The sequence below is a fragment of the Athalia rosae genome, chromosome 1 (assembly GCF_917208135.1).
Source record: "Athalia rosae chromosome 1, iyAthRosa1.1, whole genome shotgun sequence".
NCBI lineage: Eukaryota > Metazoa > Arthropoda > Insecta > Hymenoptera > Athaliidae > Athalia > Athalia rosae.
The window spans coordinates 4,761,090-4,782,010 of NC_064026.1; the positions used below are offsets into that span (position 1 = coordinate 4,761,090).

The window sequence follows — 20,921 nt, forward strand, 5'->3', positions numbered from 1 at the left end:
TTCGGCGAAATTTTCGTGGCGGCCTTGCGGTAAAACTCAGGTTTTGAAGAGGAGAACAAACGGTCGGAGGTAACGAAGGTGTGTTTTGTTAGGGAATTATATCGTCGCGACTGTCGGAAAATGTTAATTTTACATTCGACAATAATATTATCCTTTTACCATATTTTCTCAACTAATTTTCATCCGCGCAATACGTCGAGGTGTAGATCCGCGCGCGCGCTCCCGATCCTCGGTGATATCTCGAGTGTACGAGAGTTTCGGTTTCTTCCTCTCTCGGAGAATAATATCGCACGGTGGTAAATTATCCGGAATGTTCCTTCTCCGCCTTCGCTTATTTCCTGTCTATAGGACTTCCTGGGGAGTAAGATCTAAGGCTAAGTCTTGGGCTGAGGTTGGCCGGAGTGGCGGACGAGGAGGTGGAGGAAGACGAGAAGACGAGGTGGTAAGGACAGAGGGCGTAATGGAGACTGGTTAAACATTAAACATCCCCTGATACCTCGCTCACCCAGCACTAACCCTGGTTCAAGTTTATGCAAAACACACACCTCCAGAAGGTCGCCTTACATACTCCGTCGAATATCCACCGACCAAAGACCTACGTACACACTCTTATTAATTGACGTCTTCGCCGCGCGCCCCACATTATGCATTCGGGACTCGCGGCGTTCCGGATTAATCCTGGATACATCCTGCCCCCCCACCCACCCCCGACCCCCTCGCGATTCCTCCCGCAAGTCCTGCGGTTCGAACCCGACGGGGGGATACGCCCCGCGCTACCCCGCTTTCTTCCTTTGATTTCCTTTGTCGCAATTTATTTTCATACGTCGGATTGAGGAGTTCGTAGAAGTTCGTCGGGGCCCGGGGTAAACACAGTGTCCTTAATAAGGACTTCCGGTGAATCGTGATTCGCGACGGTTGGGTGGCCGTGTTGCCCGGTCGAAGGAAACTCCGAAGGAAGTCGGGTTGTATTAATAGGTGATTAGCCACTCGATCGAGCACGCCTTCCGATCCGCTGATCCTGAGGTTTTGCCTCCGATAGAGGCGGTGCTCAAACGAGTACGGAATTAACAACGCGGAGAACCGAGTCACCGGGCTTAATTGCCATAAGAAGTGAATCGTTGAATAAAATTTCTACTTTCTCGATATCGTTACATCGAATATTATTGGAATAATGATAAATCGATTATAACGTGTTCTCAACGGTCGCGGAGACGAGCCAGCGGATTAATGTGCGAGAGCCCCGTATCTAAAATTCACGAGTAGACGCAGAAAAACGTTGAGGGGGGGCTTTTAAATTCATCGAAAGAAATCGATCTCCGATCGCGGGGACGTATAATTCTCATTATTATTATCGTTGTAAAAATCGCCCTATACGTACGGCGCGTCGGTCGCCCGCTCCTCGTGCGCGGGTACACACGGCCTTTTACGTACATACATATAACCGAAGATCGCGAAAACCTTGGCGTTTGTAAGTTGGCCACCCCGTTATGGCGAAGCAGACTTTAACGACCCTAACAAGATGAATTACCACTTCGTCCCGGGTTCGCCCACCCGCCCCCCTCCGCCACTTCCCTCTTCGTTTCCTCTCCCTTTTCATCCCTCGGATCCCTTCGGAGCCGATAGCGTAACACGCGCGGCAAAAATCGCGGGTTTTAAGCGAGGCACACATCTCGATTCATTTTTTGATCTTCGGCATTTTTCACCCGGTTATTTCCAGGCTCCGTATATACTCGCTGGAGTGGATCAGTTCGTCTTTGGAGCTCCGCAGGTCGGAGGGGACCTCAAAACATGATTAAAGATTTCACTGCCGTAAGAGAAAATGGATTTCTGATGCCGGTAATTCCACCCTATTTGGAACTATTACGCGTAAGCTCGAGCTAAGCCACCTACATCCATCCACCCTCCCAGCTGGAGATATATTTACTAGATCAGAGGCTACTTACTTCGCGAACTTGAAATTGACGCGGGGGCGCCTTTCCTACGGATCCATTTCTCCCCTATTGTTCGTAGGAATTTTTCATTTTTTTAACTATTTTTTCCCCCTCGTTTCGTTTTTGTGGAACGTCACGCCGAATGACCCTCGTTTTCGCAAATCATTCGGATGAATTTCGGGAGCGCGGAGGATGTGAATCGTATTCCGATGTGAATTTTCTTAAGCAGCGCGTACAGATTATGACGGAGGTGTCAGAAGCGTCGGGGAAATGCGAGTTATACGTTTACGCGCAAATGCAATCGCTACGAGATAAAAGGGATTCGGCGACGGAGGGTGGATAATATCGCGTACGCGGCGGAGTGCGAGCGGCGGGATATACTAATCATTCGTGACGCCCCGCGTCGCGACGCATCGGCCGGATATCGCAGCCCGCCGCGTACCCGCGTATACCTATACGACGGTCGCCCAAAGCTTTATATTCCTTCTTTCGTCGGGCCCAAGTATTGGCTGTTAGCGTCTAATGGATTGCGTTACAGACTGATTCAAATGCGAACTGGATTTCATTCCGAAGCCGATAGGGCGACGGCATCGATAGAGCGTTAGTTTCTTACTCGAAGGGGCGAACAAACTCAATTCGCACACTCTATTAGATTTTTCCAACAGAGAGAGCCTTCCGCGCCTGAGAACCAAACGTTCCTCCTATATGTAGTACCTTCGATACCAGATATACCAGTTCCGTCTCCTACGTAACGTATACCGATATCGTAGATACACTCAGGACTCCGTTTCGCATATACGCGCGTATATTGCACCGACTCCCGTCTTGCAGGAGGCAATCGAGTGATTTATACCGAATTTATTTCGCTGAATATACATATATACCTATTTTTATACGCTTGCGACGACGTTGCTCTCGAACGAGTAAAAATCCTTTCGTTATCTGTGGATATTTCTTTTGAGTTCGCGTACGTTAATAATATTCAAAGCAGCGTATTACACGACGATAAATAAATGAAATCGGTGAAAAATTGCGAACCTTGATCTTTCGAGAGCAAACAAGGGAGGAACGGGGTTGTGGATTGTACGGGTATTTTTGAGAACCGCTCAGCGCAGGTACTAATTGGCACACAAAAATATAAACATCGAGAGGGAAGAAATAAAAAAAAAAAAAATAGAAAAAAAAACAACAACAATAATAATAACAACAACAAAAATATATAAACAAACTGCCGAACGAGCGTCGATGATTTATCGCGCAAGGTTTGATTGAATTTATCCAACTTTGTTTGCTCGGCAACGCGATTCGGCGAGGCCACAGCCATCGCCGATATTCGGGTTGCTTTTTTTTAATCACCGACGTTTATTTTCTGACTCTAACCGGGAGTCCGGGAGTCCAGAGTCCAGAGTCCACGGACCCTGAACACGCGGATCCCTGGGTAGGTGTACGTACGTAAATGTAACGTCGGTATACCTATACGCAACGTCGGGAACAACGCGCGGCGGATATGAAAGTTGCGATGTGTAAAGCTATGGAAAACAGCAAACGGTGCACATTTGCTGCCTCGCTTCTGTTTTGTTTTATTTGATTTTATCCGAGAATGGAAGGGCACGCCGGTGGAGCGATGCCCGATGGTTCGTTCGCTCGTCGGTGTCCGCGGGAGAATTCGGAAGCCCCCGTTGTATGTGTGTGTACAGTACGTACGGCGCACCGTCCGCCAGGAGGAATACCGGGGAGCTATACGACGGGGGTTGGGGATGATTTTGCAATCGGCCTGCCTCCGAGCTTCTGTATATTTTATATCGTGTCAATTCGTTAGCGGTGGGGCAAGGGGCGCCAGGACCTCCGTAGCAATCCGATACCTACCTCCGCGCCCGTCGATATGAACAAATTGGAACGAGTAGGGTTGCCCGGGGGGTGTAAAGCCCGAATTTTACTGTACGACTCAAACTTCACCGTCCGCCGATTCGAGGTGGAAGAGTCGCGCCCGATACAACGTGGATCCGCGCCATGCGGAAACGGCGAAACATTCGTCGAGGGCAAACGGAATGAAATTGCGGAAAAGGTCGTACCTCGAGGAGCCGTACGGGCAATAGGAAAATAGTCGACAGACACTCCTAGGTATTAAAGGCGCGTGACTATCTCGGACACGGATCGCGATAGGTATGCATGTACCTAGGTGGGTTTAGGGGCGGCACCTGTTTAGCCGCGTGTCTGCCGGTGATGGAGCTCGCTATCTATACGACCGGGAGTCGCTCGCCGGCGATACTACTCGACTTCCTTCCGTTTCCCCTTCGCCAGTAGATGCGACTCGCTGGTGGTTCTCCTCCACTCGGCGTAAGAGACACGACGAAGCTTAGAGAGGTTCGCGATCGAGTCCCCGATAACCGGCGTACAATGCCTTTGAATACCCATCCAGCATCGCGATAGAATCTTAACGTCCTAAGAGTAAACAAAATTAAATTCTCCCGCCCGGCTTTAGCGCCGAAACTCCGTACCTATTTATACATATGTATACACCTCGATACGACGAGACGGGGTTACGTTACGCACACGTACTTTCGTCCCCGATTCGCAACTTGTACGCCCTCAAAACTTCATCCGACATCATCGCGAACTTGATGCAAAACGAGCTGGCGTGTTTTACCACTCGCGCTCTCCCGTAATAATTACTCACCGTTCTACCCGTCGTCTGCGGATGTACGAAGAATCGCGAGCCTACGTAGTGTACGTGTTATCACGTACGCGCGTTACGTGCACGCCCGTACCTAGGTGTGCGAGAAAAATGCTGGCTGATTCGAAAAGTACACGTTTGATTTTTCCCATTCGCTCCCAGAGGGATGAAGCGCGCGACGTTCTCCGCTGGGGGCTGACAATGGCGTCCCTTGGGAGGGAAGGCCTACCACCCCTCCGAGCCTCTCTTCCTCCGCTCCCACATCCACATCCACATCCATTCCTCTCCTCTCCTTTCTACCGCTACTACCGCTGCCACCGTAGCGCCTCATCCCCCTATCCCGCCCTCCTGATTGTTTCCCACGCGGCATCCCTCTTCCACTACCTCCAATCCACGTCGCCCGCTTGCTCCTCTCGATCCACACATATCCGCACCGCGTTGTACCCTCCGCGCTCCTCGACACCCACCCCACCCCACCCACCCCCACGTTCACGGTAGTATATACGCTACCCTTACGCCATCGCCCTGTTCTCCGAAAAATTCCCGAATTCAATATCCCCCGATATCCTACATAATTCATGAAAATTGAGCCCGCTGGCTCTTTGCCTCGTCGACGCCGCTCGTCGGAACTCGTCTGCTGTGGCACCTCATCCCTACCTTTTCACCTACCCGCCTTTCTACGTTCACCTATGTACGTCGACGGGTGCCGACGTTCCGTTACGCGTTACCGAAAATTCCACCCCCCCCTCCGACTTCCCTCGGAGCGTCCGCTTTCGCTCGACGTAGCATTTGTCGCGGGAGTTTGCTCGCCTTGTTTTTCAGTTTATTTTTCGTCCATCTTCGCCGAGTGAACAGAGGCGATATTCATTGGGCCTCTGGTCGGCTTAAAACACGGCAAAAAGTAGCGTGACGTAGCCCGTCCGTACCCGACGTTGCACGTGCCGCGGCAGCCAAATAGTCCGAAGTTTAACTATTTAAGAAAATATCGGGACTACGTTTTTCGAACTTTGCACGCTTCAATTATTGATCATATTCCCTCCGTCCGTCGAGTGTTGCGAAGGCTAAAGTAAAGGGAGAGGCAGAAGCGAGGCGAAGACGAGAGCTGCACGCCATCCAATCTCGGTTCGGATCCAACGATTTTATCTTCGATTGAACTTCCGAGAGAAATTGATAATGTTACACGTACGTGCGGCGATGTTCGACGGCTGGAATACGTGCGATAATTTTTATGGGCGTTGAAATGATATTGGAATAACGATAACTCCAAGGTCACGGGGCTTCCGACGCCCAACCCCTCGAATTTTGTTTTTGTTTTGGTTTCTATCCTAACAAAGTGACGACGCGGGAGGATCCCGGAGTCGCGGAGGTCGGACCTAAACACGTGGCTGGTTTAATCTAGAGAAATGTTGAATAATGTAGCGCTTGGAGGAGGGTTGCAATTGGCACATGCAGAATTCACGCGTGCCTCCGACCCTGACCAACTTTCCCTCCTAATTAAATCTCTAGAATAGACGTTTGGAATGTTTAACACCTGTAAATTAATTTATCCCACTCTTGTTTTGGTTGCAGGTTTTTCCTCAAGTTCTTTCTCAAGTGTAACCAAAACTGCCTGAAGAACGCCGGTAACCCTAGAGACATGAGACGCTTTCAGGTGAGAGTAAAAATCATTATCACCGTAACCCGTTCGATTCCACCCGTCGATTCCCCGATTAATTTTATCGAAGATTATTAGAAGCACCACGAAATCGCGGAGTCAATGACGCGAGGAAGAAGTACGTTAGGGGTGAGGGACAATTTCTTTTTTTTTTTTTTTTTTTTTTTTTCTGGCTCTCAAGCGTTAAGAAATATCATTCCGGCTTTAGGTCGGGGAAAGTTGAGGAAAAGTTGTTGAAAGTTGAGCGCCCCGCACGATGCGCGGTGGTTCGCGAGGACTTGTAATCCGGGAGGTTGGCAATTAGCTCGACTCGGCATCAACCGACAACCCCGTTCCACCCCTTATCCTCTATAACAACCCCCACTTCCATTTCCGCCGGTTTCATCCCGTTGGTAACTGAGGTGAGTCGGATGGCACGGGGCTGGTTCCACGTTGCCAACGGTATCTCGTCCCCCTCTCTCCCCCAGGAAACAAAAGACAGAATTAAAAAATAAATTACCAAAAACCGAGGCCACCCCGCAATCCAGTTGTTCACTTCCCCAGCTTCTCCCTTTTGCTTCTTCGCCAGTTCCTCCTTTCTTTCGCTTTTCAACTCGGGCAAGCCACAACCGGAATTAAAATATTTATTGCAGTTTTGAATTTGTTTAGAAATTGCTTATTGCCAAAAGTTGTGGATTAAAATTTTAGCAGCGGGTTACGCTATGAAAATTTTCATGCTCGCGGGTCGCTTCGAGAGCCAAGATTTCTCGGGGAACGTCGTTTTAGCGTCGACCTCGCATATAGACGTATAGACGGTGTGGCGTCAAGATCTTACACCGCGGTGCGAAGAGATGAGAAGTGAAAATAGTGAAAAAAAAGAAGTAACGAACGCGTTCGAACGAGGGACAAAAGTTTAGAGCTTCTCGCGGCGCTGTGTTTCGGAACTTTTCCTCCCCGGTTAGCTCGAATCTCCGTTTACTCGGGCTTCTTCTTGTTTACAAAAGCGTTCACCGCATATACCCGCACCCTTAATTCGGAAATGCAAGCCACCCCCCCCCCAACCCCCCAACCCCCTGCGTACCCTAAATCCTCAATAAACATTAATTGTTCATTCACGTTCGGCTGCAGGTGATTATTTCCACCCAAGTCGGCGTCGAAGGACCTCTCCTAGCTGTATCGGACAATATGTTTGTCCACAACAACAGCAAACACGGGCGCAGAGCGAAACGCCTGGACCCCAGTGACCCCGGAGAGTATAACAGTAAGTAAACTACATTTATAAGTATATATATGTATGGATGTACGTAACGTACCGTCCACTCCTCGCCTAGCCGCCAGACTCGCCCTTCGCCACCCCCGCACATCGATGAGTTTATATACGGTCCGTCCGTACGCCGCGAAAGATGATGTACCACCTTTCATCCGCCAATAGTATATATATAAATATAATGGGAAAAGCTGTAAACGCACTTGTGATAAATTTTTCATGCGTCGTAGAGATTATGTTGAATTGAGAGTCCGCTTAAACTTGCTTCTCCATTGCGCCATTCGATAAAGATGGATAGAAAACTAAATGAATAGGTGAAATAGTTGAATGAATAGTCCTGCGTTGATTGCATTGATATATTATAAATTAAATTCGGTGTGTTCGCAGAATTGATGTACTGTACCCTTGACGGAGTGATGCATTACAAAGGTGATTATAAATATTTAAATATTAGCTTACCCGCCATCGGTAATCGAGTTTAAGCGGACGTCCTCGCTGCATTATATCACGATTATTATTTAACACGCACACTCGAATCGGTATAGAATAATCATCTCGCGAATATAACAAATTCTGTCAAGGGGTGAATCAACCGTTCGGGGGATTAATGCGTCACGGGTAAAGATAAGGAGAGAGAGAGAGAGAGAGAGAGAGAGAGAGAGAGAGAGAGAGAGAGAGAGAGAGAGAGAGAGAGAGAGAGAGATGGAAGGGTGGAGATCACAAGACGTTACCGGTGTATAAGGTACGACGAACTGGTATAAGGTAGTACAAGAAGTCGTGAGGCAATTCAGCAAAGTTTGGCGTCGGTCGCGCATACAAACGGCCGATATCGCGAAGCACCCCTCAACTGGCTTCCGACGCTACGCTAGACAAGATGTAAATCAATGGCAACGAGAAAGCGGAAGAGGTAGAGAATCGGAGGAAGGGAATGGAAAAGAAGGATCTCTCTCGCCCCCGCACTTTCTTTTCGCTCTTTGGCTGTCCCTCTTTCTTCCCTCATTCTCGCGCTCCCCTTTTCCTTTCCATCTTTCTCTTGTTCTTTTTCCCTTTTGTCTGCAGGTTGGTGCCGGTGGTGGTGGTGGTGGCGGTGCAAAGACAAGGCCGAAGAATTGGCTGCGGAGCCACGTTGGTTTTGCGAATCCTCACTCTGAGCTATATCTCGGAAGTTGCCACGTGCCCGCGAATACGAAAATTCGCGTGTACATACATCGTACATACGTATAAGCGTGTCCATACACAACGCGCGTACATGTATAATGTACAGACACAGAGAAGGTCCCCTTATATACCGCGGCAAAACGGGCATACCAATGAGACAAAGTGGCGTTTCGTGCTTTTTTCAACCTGTTATAATCTCGCCCCGACCTACCCTCCCTCCGTAAATAACACGTTCCAATTCTGTATTAAAATAAATCGCGCCTCTCGCGTAGAGACAGCGGGAAGTTTTGTCGTACCCACAGGTGAGAGAGTACCCGACACGTGAAAGTCGAACGATTATCAACCTCGTCGACGATGTAGGATACTGTTTTGCTCTTCCTTTAGATTTGGAAAGCCTTTCGCGAAAATCTACGAAAAAAATATTTGATCGGTTAACGTTATAGACTCGATCGAGGGAGTGATCGGAATTAAAAAGTCTGCGTCGCCGATAGCGTTGGTTGGGGCGACGGTGGCGGGAGGAGAAGGATACGGAGTGAACGGTGAGGATTTTATTTATTCCGCGATGGTACGCTCGCTCCAGCCTTTACGGTCCCCACGCAACCACCGCTGCCTTCTTTACTCGTCTCCCTCTTTTCAACCATTCTAACCCCGCATGACAATTCTCTACCGCCTACCGTGATGAACAGAGAAGAGCGAGGGGGGGCTAGACGGTTGCCAACGCGGAGGAAATGCACCCCTGCCATCCCTCGGAAATCTCATAGCTGCAGGTACACCGCACACATAAATAGAATCGCGGCGTGCGCCGAGCTATGCGGAATGCAATAAATATCGAGTCACTTACGGTTATAGTAACTGATGATAAACCACCGCTGTATTTCTACCGACTCACGCGTCTACCGACCAAAATAAAATTCTCAAGTTATCCGTCACGGCGAACAAAGCCGCGATGGAGGAAAGACAAAATTTTCGAACAGAAAGGAGAATAATTATATCTAAAAGACATCGGCTGGCGCAATGAAAAAGTACGAGAGAGTGAATGTTCGCGGGCGAGGTTGTAGTCACATACCTATGCGGACTGATAAAGCGTGGCGGTGGGGCACTGTTTGCGTTGGCGCAAGATTTATTTGATTCCGTACGATCGAGTGGTGGAAAGTGTTTGAGAATCACTGAGGGCAATATACCATGATGTCAACCACTCCGGCGTAGCTGGGCTCCGGTAGCGGGCGGACGGGCGGGCGGGCGGGCGGGCGGGAGGGAAGAGCGAGGAGGAGCGGAGAGAGCGAAGGATGGAGGGCGGAAGGTAGAGGGTGAGGCTGGTTTGGCTTTGCTGGGGTACAAAATGATATCATTGGGTTATAAATTCCAAGCAGAGACACCGGCGTCCCGATCGCCCTCTCCTTCTTGGTACAACCCTTCTCTGGCTGCGAGTCCCGTCCCCCGTCCCCCGTCTCCCCTACGCCGATTCCTCTCTCCTCTCGAAACTCTCCTTGTTTCTCGTTCTCTCTATCTACTAGCGGCGGTAGTCCCTCTCTCGCAGCTCTCTACCAGCTTCCCCCATCCCCGAGAACCCGTGCCAGAAAATATATCCGCCACCCTACCTCAACCGAATAAACAGAATATTCAGATAATTCTCCCTCCGCGGGGGCGGCGCAGCGGCGGCTATTACAACGCGAGACGATATTCTTGTTTTTTTTATTTTTATTATTTATTCGTTTTTCAGGCCTCTATCCGCCACTGCCTGTCGCAACCCCCTGTATCAAGGCGATATCGCCCAGCGAAGGATGGACGTCCGGTGGATCCACCGTCATCATAGTCGGTGACAATTTCTTCGACGGACTTCAGGTCGTCTTCGGAACAATGCTTGTCTGGAGTGAGGTAACTTTTTCACCCCATTTTTTAACGGTCAAGAAATACGCCGAGCACCAATTACACTAAGTTACGTCTTGTCTTTTCAAGCTTATTACTCCGCACGCCATCAGGGTTCAGACTCCACCGCGTCACATACCGGGTGTCGTGGAGGTCACGCTGTCCTATAAAAGTAAACAGTTTTGCAAGGGAGCGCCGGGGCGATTCGTTTACGTTTGTGAGTATATATTCGATCCCGATTCGGGTTCTTCGAGCCCGAATCGTTTACGCCTTCGGAAACAAACGGGGTGAATGAAAATTGAAAATTTCCCAAAATTTCAGCTCTGAACGAACCGACGATCGACTACGGCTTCCAGAGGTTACAAAAGCTCATCCCTAGGCATCCGGGTGATCCCGAAAAATTACCGAAGGAAATAATATTGAAGAGAGCGGCGGACCTGGCGGAGGCGCTCTACAGCATGCCGAGGGGAGGTAACACCGGTATCTCGGGAGCACCGAGAAGTCCTGGATCCGGTCATCCCCCTCCACCCCCAACGTCCACCTCGGCAACAGCCTTCAACTCGTATACAGGACAGCTAGCCGTCACCGTGCAAGAAAACGGTAGCGCCAAATGGACAGACGGTAAGTTTTAGGAAAAAAGAAAACTAACAATACGTCCCCCGATCGTTTCGTTGGTATTATCGAACGATAGCGTTGCAACCAACGTTTTTGAAATCGAAAAAAATTTTTCGTTGGTCAAGACGTTTTTGCTCGTTACCGTCCATTCGAAATTTGAAGAAGCTGGATAACGGGTTGTGGAATTTGAGCGCGACTACCTGATCAGGCAACTTTTTGAAGCTGAGTGATGGGATACTGACGCGTTGATCTGACGTGCAGGTTTCTATTTCTAGACGGTGGCTCTGCGACCACTGGGGCAGGGGGAGGAGGAGGTGGCAGCGTCGGGGGCAGCGCTGATGCTTACAGGCAGAGTAGCAGCGTCAGCCCTCGGGGGGGTGGCACCGGTGGTTACTGCGGGAGTAGCGCCAGCACCCCACACAGTCACAGTACCGCCGGAAGCTACTCAGCCGCTACCAACCCCTACACCGTTCCCTTACCCGGAAGTCCGACTCTCTACAACTCCCGTAAGTATACAATTTTCGAAAACAATTCTCTCTCTCTTCTCCCATTTCTACACGATAACGTAACGTCTACTTACATTCGTACACCCCTTCCTCGCTTTTTCACCCCTAAATTCTCTCCGTAAGTATTTTACGCACGTACACTCGATCATCCTCGATTCACACGGAGAAATCAATCGCACATTTCACCGAGTCGTCCAATTTTGTTGTTCATCACCCGAAAAAGCTTTTGGCATGACACGTTTTATTTTTTATCTTTTTTTTCTTCTCTTTCTTCATCCCATCGCTGACTAAAATTAATCGTACGCACGAATTTAATCAATGGTACTCGATATACCCACGCCGCTTTAATTCAGTTAATTTTTGTATTGCACGTACACTTATCGTTTTCTCGAATGATTTTCGTTTTAGCGCACGAACAGTACGGCATTTTCTATTCGTCCGGCGACGCCAGTGCTTTCGCCCCGGTCCTGAGACCCCCGACTTCCTCGGTCCCGTCGCACTGGCCCACCCAGCATTACCTCGCTACCGCCGCACAGTAACCGCTAAACTCATTCGACAACGTACGTATATCAGGCACACATACAAGTTAAAAAAAAAAAAAACAAAAAGAAAAATAATTAATATGGGAAGGAAAAAAAAACGATTAACAAAATACACACGCTCGAACGCATGTTGTACTCTTCACATTACACCGTCGCAAATGGCTGCAGGGTAATACTTTTGGTGAGCACGCATGAGGAGTAAAATAAATATCCGCCATTTAAATTATGGAAAGTGAAATGCATCTCGTTGATGCGAATGCACATGACGGAGACTTGAATTTATAAAGTGATAAGCATGGATCAGACTTGCAGTCGAGTATAAAATTGAAATTCAAGTCTCGCACCGCGTGAATTTATATTACAACCTATATACACGCTTCGCAAACGTAGCGGTCCGCCGTTGCTCCTGGAACGCTTGCTCCGCATTGTTTTGCTCTCGTTCGTTTCTTTGGAATATATGTAAAGGGCGATGCCGATGGCCGTTTGTTGTTAATGATAAGAGCGAGATCGTGAAGGGGAGGACAGCATCTAACGTATGACTGACAGTGGCCATGTTGCAGGGCTAGGAGGAGTGGTGGGATCCCCATTCAACATGAATCCCTTTATGCTGCCAACTTGTAGCCAGGGGTACTCAGCCGCAGGTAGCCCGCTGCTATCCACATCCGGCAAATAGTGTTACGAGATATAAGCTCCGGTTGGTGCTGACGCTTCTCTTCTAGGGTGCTCAGCCGAACTGTCGATGCTTACGAATCGTGCTTACGACGAAGACGGTGATCACGAAACGGAATAGGGGAGGGAAAAGAAAATAATCGCATTTATATCGTCACATAACACATACACGATGTAATTTTGCGAGAAAGGAGAGAGATAGAGAGAGAGAGAGAGAGAGAGGGAGATCGTTTAAAAAAAAAAAAAAAAAACCAGTGCAAATTTGATAGCGGGTCTAATGAACAGATCTTACTTACCACACATATAGTGATAAGATTAAAATGCGCGTGTAGGCAGTAAGGAATATACATATCGCAGATGAGGAGTTTGTATCTATATCAAATAGTTTATATCAACAACGTATTATTATCATTAACAATAATTATATCGAAGAAGAAATGAAAAACGAAGGGATAATTCTGCATGAACAATTTACTTCACGTGTAAATGGCGCGTGTATGGAACGCAGGAATTAAAAAGACGGAGAACAGTAAGTGAGAAAGAGAGCTATGATAACTTCATTCTTATAATTTATCCGATATACCGAAATTGTTCTATTATTCTTCATTATTTGTTACGAAGTTAAATTTTTCATCATCTTCCCAGGAACAGGAAAAATAAATTTTTAGATTATGTGACATATCCATCTATACATATATCGTATAAGTTTTATAGAGAAAATAGAAAATAAAAATCATTGATCTCGAAATTCATAAAATTAATTCAGTTTTCGTAAATACAGACAGGCTCCCTATTGTTAGGTAGGATCGAACACATTATACATATGAATATAAATATAAATATAAATATAGATATATAAATATAAATATATATTATCTTTAACCTGTAAAATATGTGTAAATATTGTTACGATGTACAAACTATTTCAAACTCAACGAAAAAAAAGGGAAAAAAAAATAGTAACAACAAAAGGAAACCTAACAATGTCAAGTGGAATGGAGGAATTTTTGTTAAGGAAAGGGCTTGCGAAGATAACCCGATTTAAGATTGAAGTTACTATGATATACAGTTAACGGACTTAACGAATTCGATAAAGTTAACTCTGAGTATAAATAGATGTAAATAATCTTAGCGCACCTAGCTTACTCGTAGGAAACACTTCGAAAAGTCCACGGCCTTCATTCGTTGACGGGCGGCCAGGTAATATACATAATCAATATTGAACAAATTCAAATAAGTAGTCATACCACGACCAAGAAATAATCGCGTTCTATCAGCCGCGTCAACGCAGGGAAAGAACGCCGTGCTTTATGTAAAAAAAAAAACATTATTGTAATAACAATAATTATGATAATGGTAAATTTTCTTTCTTTCATCATCAAAATTATTTGATAATAACGAACAAAATGATTTAAAAATGAATTGAATTACGAAGGACGAAAACAAAAAAAAAAAAAGAAAAAAGTATACGAAAAACCAAAGTCCCAGCAACAATTGTAACTGCGTACGTTTCTATATTGTAAGCATAATATAACTAATAATACCCTGTATTAACATTATTAGTTAGTTTTATTATTAAAATTGATATTTTGGTTTTCATAATGAACATCATCGTGAATATTATATTACTATTATAATATTGTTGTTGTAAAAAGTTCCTTTTCACGTCAGAGCACAATGAGGTTTTCCTGGCTGCTGAAAAATCACCCTGTGATCCTTCTAGTATATTAATCGACGATTCTGTCATTTGATTTTATTTGTCGAAGATTTTTATTTTTAATTTTTTTCTTCTCAAATTTTGATTACCTCGTCCATTCTGTTCCCCACAATATGTCGTGTCTTCGGTACACACTCATCAATGTATATTAATATAAATTAAACTTACATTTTTGAGAATCAAATCAAATAATCATTCCTATAACTCATCTTCCCTACAAAAGTGATGTGCTCCTCCAATTTTTCTTTCTCAGAGCCATAAACATTTGGAAATAGAAGTTACATGATTCGCTTAGTTTTCTCACAACGAAATATCCGTCAAACGTACGTAAGGGAGGTGAGCAAAACAGGATGCAATTGTGAGCACCACTTTCGAGCGATTAGTTCACATGGTGTCACGTTACTTTGGAGAGGGGGCGGACGCAGGCCGAGCAAGGATCGTAAGTATTGTTACAAGTCTGTTTGCGTTATTAGATTTAGATTGGCTGACACGTGGCTATATTGTGGCGGTAGAGAAAAAAGGGAAAAGGGGCAGGGGAAAAGGGAATCCGACAACCCTCGGCCCCTGGACCCGATACGCGATTGCTCCGGACAATCAGACCGACCGGCGAACTCCTGCACGCGGCAAAAAGTAAACGCGATCCGAGCCACTTTCTCGCATCGCTTATTGTTACCGTACATACGTACGTACAATTTCAATAACCATCCGAACTCTGCCGCGGGAGTTAAAATTCAAATCCCAATCAACGATATTTTACATTATTCGGGAAATCGAATAGCCCAACAAATTCGACCGACTTTTATTCCGCAGATTCCGCCGATAAACTCACTCGAGACAGGCGAAATTGAAAGGTCGATTCTCTTCAGGGACCACAACTGACAATGAGATATCGACAAGGGTGTGGTAGCAGGTAAGTGTACAATGTATTCATGTGCTGAAGTCGACTCTTCTTCGTCCGCATCGTGCAACATTATTTATTCACTTTTTTATTCGAGTTATGTTGTATATAAATACAGTTAGACCCGCATACCTGATACAGGGTACGTCGATACGTTTGGAAATGTTGAGCCACCGGTAAAATAACGAAACGGAAAAGTTGAATATAATTTAAAAAAAAACCGACTGTCCCGAGAGGGCTTACATTACGTATAGAAAGTTTTACCCGCCGCACAGGAACCGGAGGACTTACGATTAGTGAGGAAAAAGAGGTTGCTGGATTTTTTATATCTGATCCCGCACCGCGAATCCCTGTGTCAGTTTACCTCCGAACTTTTTTTATCGGATTCTGAAATTGTAGTCCGCAAGTATCAGGGAGCGTCATTTGAGGATTTGACGATTCTCGTTATCCTCCGAACAAAATGCATGCTGCTGCTCGTATCGCAATATTTTTCCACATAGATGCACCGACGGGAAATGCATAACTTTGCGATGTGTTTCATCCCTCGGTTACCCGCCCCAAACAATCCCTTGCGGCTAATCCGCCGCAAAACGTCGGCTTACCACCCGGCACGTGCATGCCCACCCTCCTTATTATTACCAAAACTCTTCGCTGCATGTTGTAATACGTTTTAGATTATTACGAAAAAACATCCGGGGTCAGACGTCAGCGTATCCATTTTTCAATCTTTCTCAAATTAGTGCTAATTAGAAATCGGAACTGATACGAAAATCGCAGTAAGAATTTGTCATTTGTTGGCGGCAAGCAATGAAAAAAGTTTTTACCAAAATGGAAAACTTCGGAAATTTTTGCGTTCGTGCTCTTCCCAGGTTGAAGATCAAGGGCGAAGATTACCGGACGGAGGATGGAAATGTGGGGATGAAAGATTGGCGTGTGGTGAAAGAGGGACGCGAGTATTAGGGTGGGTTGAAAAAAAATTATTTTTTTTTATTTTCTTAGCATGGGAGCAGAATTTGTACCTTATGGAAGAAGAAAATTTTTCAAATGTGAAAAAAATTTTTTACTTGATATTTTGAGGTAGCCCACTCGTTTTTTGAATAAATAATTGATCAAGTTGGGTACTTCCAGCGAAAAGATTTTTTTTCCGGTCAAAAATCATAGCCATGCATGGGTCGAAATATTCGAATTTCTCGGTCTACGAGGGGGCCCGAGCTTAGCTGGAGTCAGGTAGCCACAGGCGCGCGGTTTGTTGTGGGGCGTCACCTCTGCTTAGCCCCCAAGGTGACGTCTCACAACAAAACGCTACCCTGCTGGCTACGTTGACTCCAGCAAAGCTCCGGTTCGCTGGTGAATTGAGAAATTCGAATATTTCGACCATGCATGGATTGCAATGAATCAAAGTGGATCCATGACTAAAACCAATCGACATGTCTTATAACTTTTCTGCTCCCAACAGCGAATAATTGATGATTACTCAATCGATTGCATGAGTCAATGATTTTGGCTTTCAGATTTGGATTCCTGAGCTGATTATACGTGAGATTACTCTTGGAGAACCAAAAAAAAATTCGATTTCTGAGCAAAAAATGAATCATTGTTTTAATTGGGTTTAATATGCTTTTCTTACGTATTTTGACCTCGGGAATCCGAATCTGAAAGAAAAATTGATCTATCTCTAAAATTGACCGAGTTATCGCCAATTTTCAGCTTTTTGGGGTCGAAAATGAAAAATTAATTTTTTAGTCTATCTCAATGTAATTTGAGCTCAGGAATACGAATCCGGAAGAAAAATTGATCTATCTGAAAAAATGACCGAGTTATCCCCATTTTTTCGCGATTTTTGGCATAAATTTGAGGATATCTCGAAGGGAAAAAATCGTAGCTCAATTTGGACAACGGATTCGTGTTCCTGAGGTCAAAATACATAAGATAAGTGCCATACGATCAATTTTGAAAAATAAAAATTTTCGGCTGAAACTTGAAAAAATCCAAAGGGGTACCCCTTGGAAAAATCTCAAATTTTGGCCAAAAATTTTTATTTTTAAAAATTGACTGTATGGCACTTTTCTTATGTAATTTGACCTCAGGAACACGAATCTGTTGTCCAAATTGAGCTACGATTTTTTCCCTTCGAGATATCCTCAAATTTATGCTAAAAAATGCGAAAAAATGGGGATAACTCGGTCATTTTTGCAGATAGATCAATTTTTCTTCCGGATTCGGATTCCTGAGCTCAAATTACATTGAGATAGACTAAAAAATCAATTTTTTATTTTTGACCCCAAAAAGCTGAAAATATGCGATAACTCGGCCAATTTTAGAGATAGATCAATTTTTCTTTCAGATTCGGATTCCTGAGGTCAAAATACATACGAAAAGTGTCATATGATTGATTCTGAAAAATAAAAATTTTTGTTCAAAAATTGAAAAAATCCAATGATCTATCTATAAAATTGATCGAGTTATCGCCAATTTTTCGCTTTTTGGAGTAGAAAAATTGAGATATCTCGATGGGAAAAATTGGTAGATTGGCAAAATAAAACTCTGATTATGCGTGTCAAATTACAAAGACCGACCGTTTTATTACGAATATATCAGTCTACTTATTATAATGCATTACAACGCGATGCAAAGGAAGAAAAATTTATTTGGAATTTTTTTTTTTTTTTTTTTTTGATGTACACTCAGTTCCTCTGTTTCTGTACTAAAGGCCTTAAGCTTCAGTATGGCCTCATGGACAGAAATGAACTCGCTGGGTGTACCCTGAACCATTTAAATACTGATTTTTTACATATTTACTTTCTTAAACGGTTTGCGGTTACATATGTAGAATTCGCAGAAATGCCGCCAAAGGATGCCGCCGATCAGGTGGATGAATGGGATAATTCAATTATGAGGTGTGAACAAGATCTTTATCAGGTGATGACAGCTCGTCTGACACCTGCTAACAATGGGAGCAAGAAAAAAACAAGGACTGTGATTTCACACCTCATCATCTATTAAAAAGCCATAAATTAAGTTTGTATTCTGGCACGTGCCGTCAGTCAAAATGCCTGAAGCACGTGTAAAAATAGGAAGTCGCATCACGTGATGCGAACTTCTTTTTGATTGGGTGAGCCGGAGCTTGGCACCGAACTCCGCGCGGACTGCGTTTGCCCAATGATTTTTATATATGGATTTTGGTGCGAGAAAGCTCAGCGTGGTGGGAGCGTAGGACCCGAGGCGATACGCCGCGAAGCGGTAGAAAGACGAACGAGATAGAGAGCGCTCGAGTCCAGCCCGCTAAAATATGAAATCTCGGGCTACGTAACCCGCCATCACGTTTCCCGTCGTATCTCGAGAACGAATGATCGGAATTTGATGATGCATTGAAATTTTGAATATGTGATTTCGTGGCCATGGATTTTATTCATACATTAAGTTTGTAGCTGAATTTGATCTACGAATTCGTGTTCCTGAAACCGAAATGCGTTGCAAGGTGTCATACGATCGATTTTGAAAATACTTCATTTTTGACCTAAAATCAATATTTTTTCCAATTATTTTTTCATATGGTATTTTCATATATTTTAATCTCAGAAATCCGGATTCACAACTCAAAGTGGTCTATCTACAAAATTGGTCGAGTTATCGCCAATTTTCCACTTTTTGGGGCGAAAAAATGGGGATAACTCGGTCATTTTTTCGGATAGATCAATTTTTCTTCCGGATTCGTATTCCTGAGCTCAAATTACATTGAGATAGACTAAAAAATCAATTTTTTATTTTCGACCCCAAAAAGCTGAAAATTGGCGATAACTCGGTCAATTTTAGAGATAGATCAATTTTTCTTTCAGATTCAGATTCCCGAGGTCAAAATACGTAAGAAAAGCATATTAAACCCAATTAAAACAATGATTCATTTTTTGCTCAGAAATCGAATTTTTTTGTTGCTTCTCCAAGAGTAATCTCACGTATAATCAGCTCAGGAATCCAAATCTGAGAGCAGAAAATCATCGACTCATGCAATCGATCGAGTCATCATTAGGTGGTCAAAATTTTTTATGCTGGAAGTACCCCACTTGATTAATTATTTATTTCAAATCCGAGTGAGCTACCGCAAATAACAAGTAACAAATTTTTTCTACATTTGAAAAATTCTCTTTTTTTATTAGGTACAAATTCTGCTCCCATGCTGAGAAAATAAAAAAAAAAAAATTTTTCCTCTCAACCCACCCTAGCGAGTATATCGTTGACGGACTGGTTGGCTGGATGTGAGCAGTCCAGATATGAGTTGCACCCCTGATGACGAGATCCGATAAGATCAGCTGCCAGAATGCGTGTACGTATAGGCTGTCAAGTAAGCGACGTCGTTCGAATTCTGTTTGTGCGTTCCAACGCCGCCTTTCAAAGCTTTGTGAGTTGTACAGACGTGCATTAGGGGATGGTTACCATATGGTGATTACTATAACGTTAATCTTTATTCAACGATCAGCCGAACCCCGAACCGACCTGCTGCAATGAAACCCTCGTTCTGTTACAAATTTCAACGTATCAACAACTACTTCATTCGTTGTTCTTTTTTGAACTTTGTTCGAACTCCCATCTTATCTATAGTCCAATTTTGATCAAGTCGGCCTGAAAAAATTAAATCCATTGAAAAAGGGAGTATGCAACTATACATCTTTCGATCGATCGGCCGCTCATTCTAACTTTTTAAACAAATTCCCTTGCAATAAGCCGGTAAGCACTGGTAAAGTCAGCCTAATTAATGTTCGTCGCAAGTCGTAGATTATTTTGTAGTAACTGTACTTTTGCTTGGATACAAAATCGATCTTGCCTCCTTACTGAGGTTAACAAAGTTGGTCCAGCGGTTTAAGGCGCCAGACTCAGGCTCTGGTTTCTCGATAGAAACGTGTGTTCGAACCCCACACCTAGTAACGCAGTCCTTTTTGCACTGGCGCGTACTCTGAACACCGGTAATCTCCGTGTTTTCTTTATCTCGCAGAATCCGTCTGTAGGTCACGTAGACACACCGATAACGAAGCCGATCGCGATAAGGTTTATCCATTCAAAATTACGAGTCCTGATAAAATCGTGTCATCTGGAACGATTGACAACACGTTGTTACAAAATTCGGAGCGTCACGTACGGTCGTATAGGATTTTTGGTGCCCATCGAGAGTTCGATCGAAGAGCGTACCGCGGGATAAAAAATTGCCGAATTCATATCGCAAATGTTGAATACGAGTCGCTATTGAATCTGATAGCGAGCTGCGGTTATACCGTAATGAAAAAGAGGAAAGGAGATTTGATTGTTTTGGTTTCAGCTGGCATTGTATCGCCGAGCGTTCTGATACGTATTACATTGCGATCCATCACTCCGGTAAGTGCGTTAGCCCTGGCTAACCGAGTTGACACTAATTGTTAGGACTGAAAATTACGACAAACGATATTTTGAGTGTAA

General features: G+C 44.8%; 1 protein-coding gene across 6 annotated transcripts in view; it reads left to right on the forward strand.

Annotated features, from left to right (window-relative positions):
* The window catches only part of LOC112694824 (transcription factor collier), a 60,277-nt gene extending 45,810 nt beyond the window's left edge, over positions 1-14,467 (forward strand). The window contains exons 7-15 of one of the 6 annotated variants that reach the window (XM_048650590.1): positions 6,175-6,256; positions 7,367-7,499; positions 7,893-7,934; positions 10,384-10,538; positions 10,620-10,746; positions 10,851-11,150; positions 11,420-11,650; positions 12,059-12,210; positions 12,739-12,876. In XM_048650590.1, coding sequence (XP_048506547.1) covers positions 6,175-6,256; positions 7,367-7,499; positions 7,893-7,934; positions 10,384-10,538; positions 10,620-10,746; positions 10,851-11,150; positions 11,420-11,650; positions 12,059-12,189 — 1,201 coding nt within the window. In that variant the 3' untranslated portion in view covers positions 12,190-12,210; positions 12,739-12,876. Of the gene's footprint in view, positions 1-6,174; positions 6,257-7,366; positions 7,500-7,892; positions 7,935-10,383; positions 10,539-10,619; positions 10,747-10,850; positions 11,151-11,405; positions 11,651-12,058; positions 12,211-12,738 lie in introns of those variants that run through there. The other 5 variants (XM_048650584.1, XM_048650598.1, XM_048650602.1 and 2 more) reach the window with 5 other exon arrangements.
* The last annotated feature ends 6,454 nt before the right edge of the window (positions 14,468-20,921 follow it).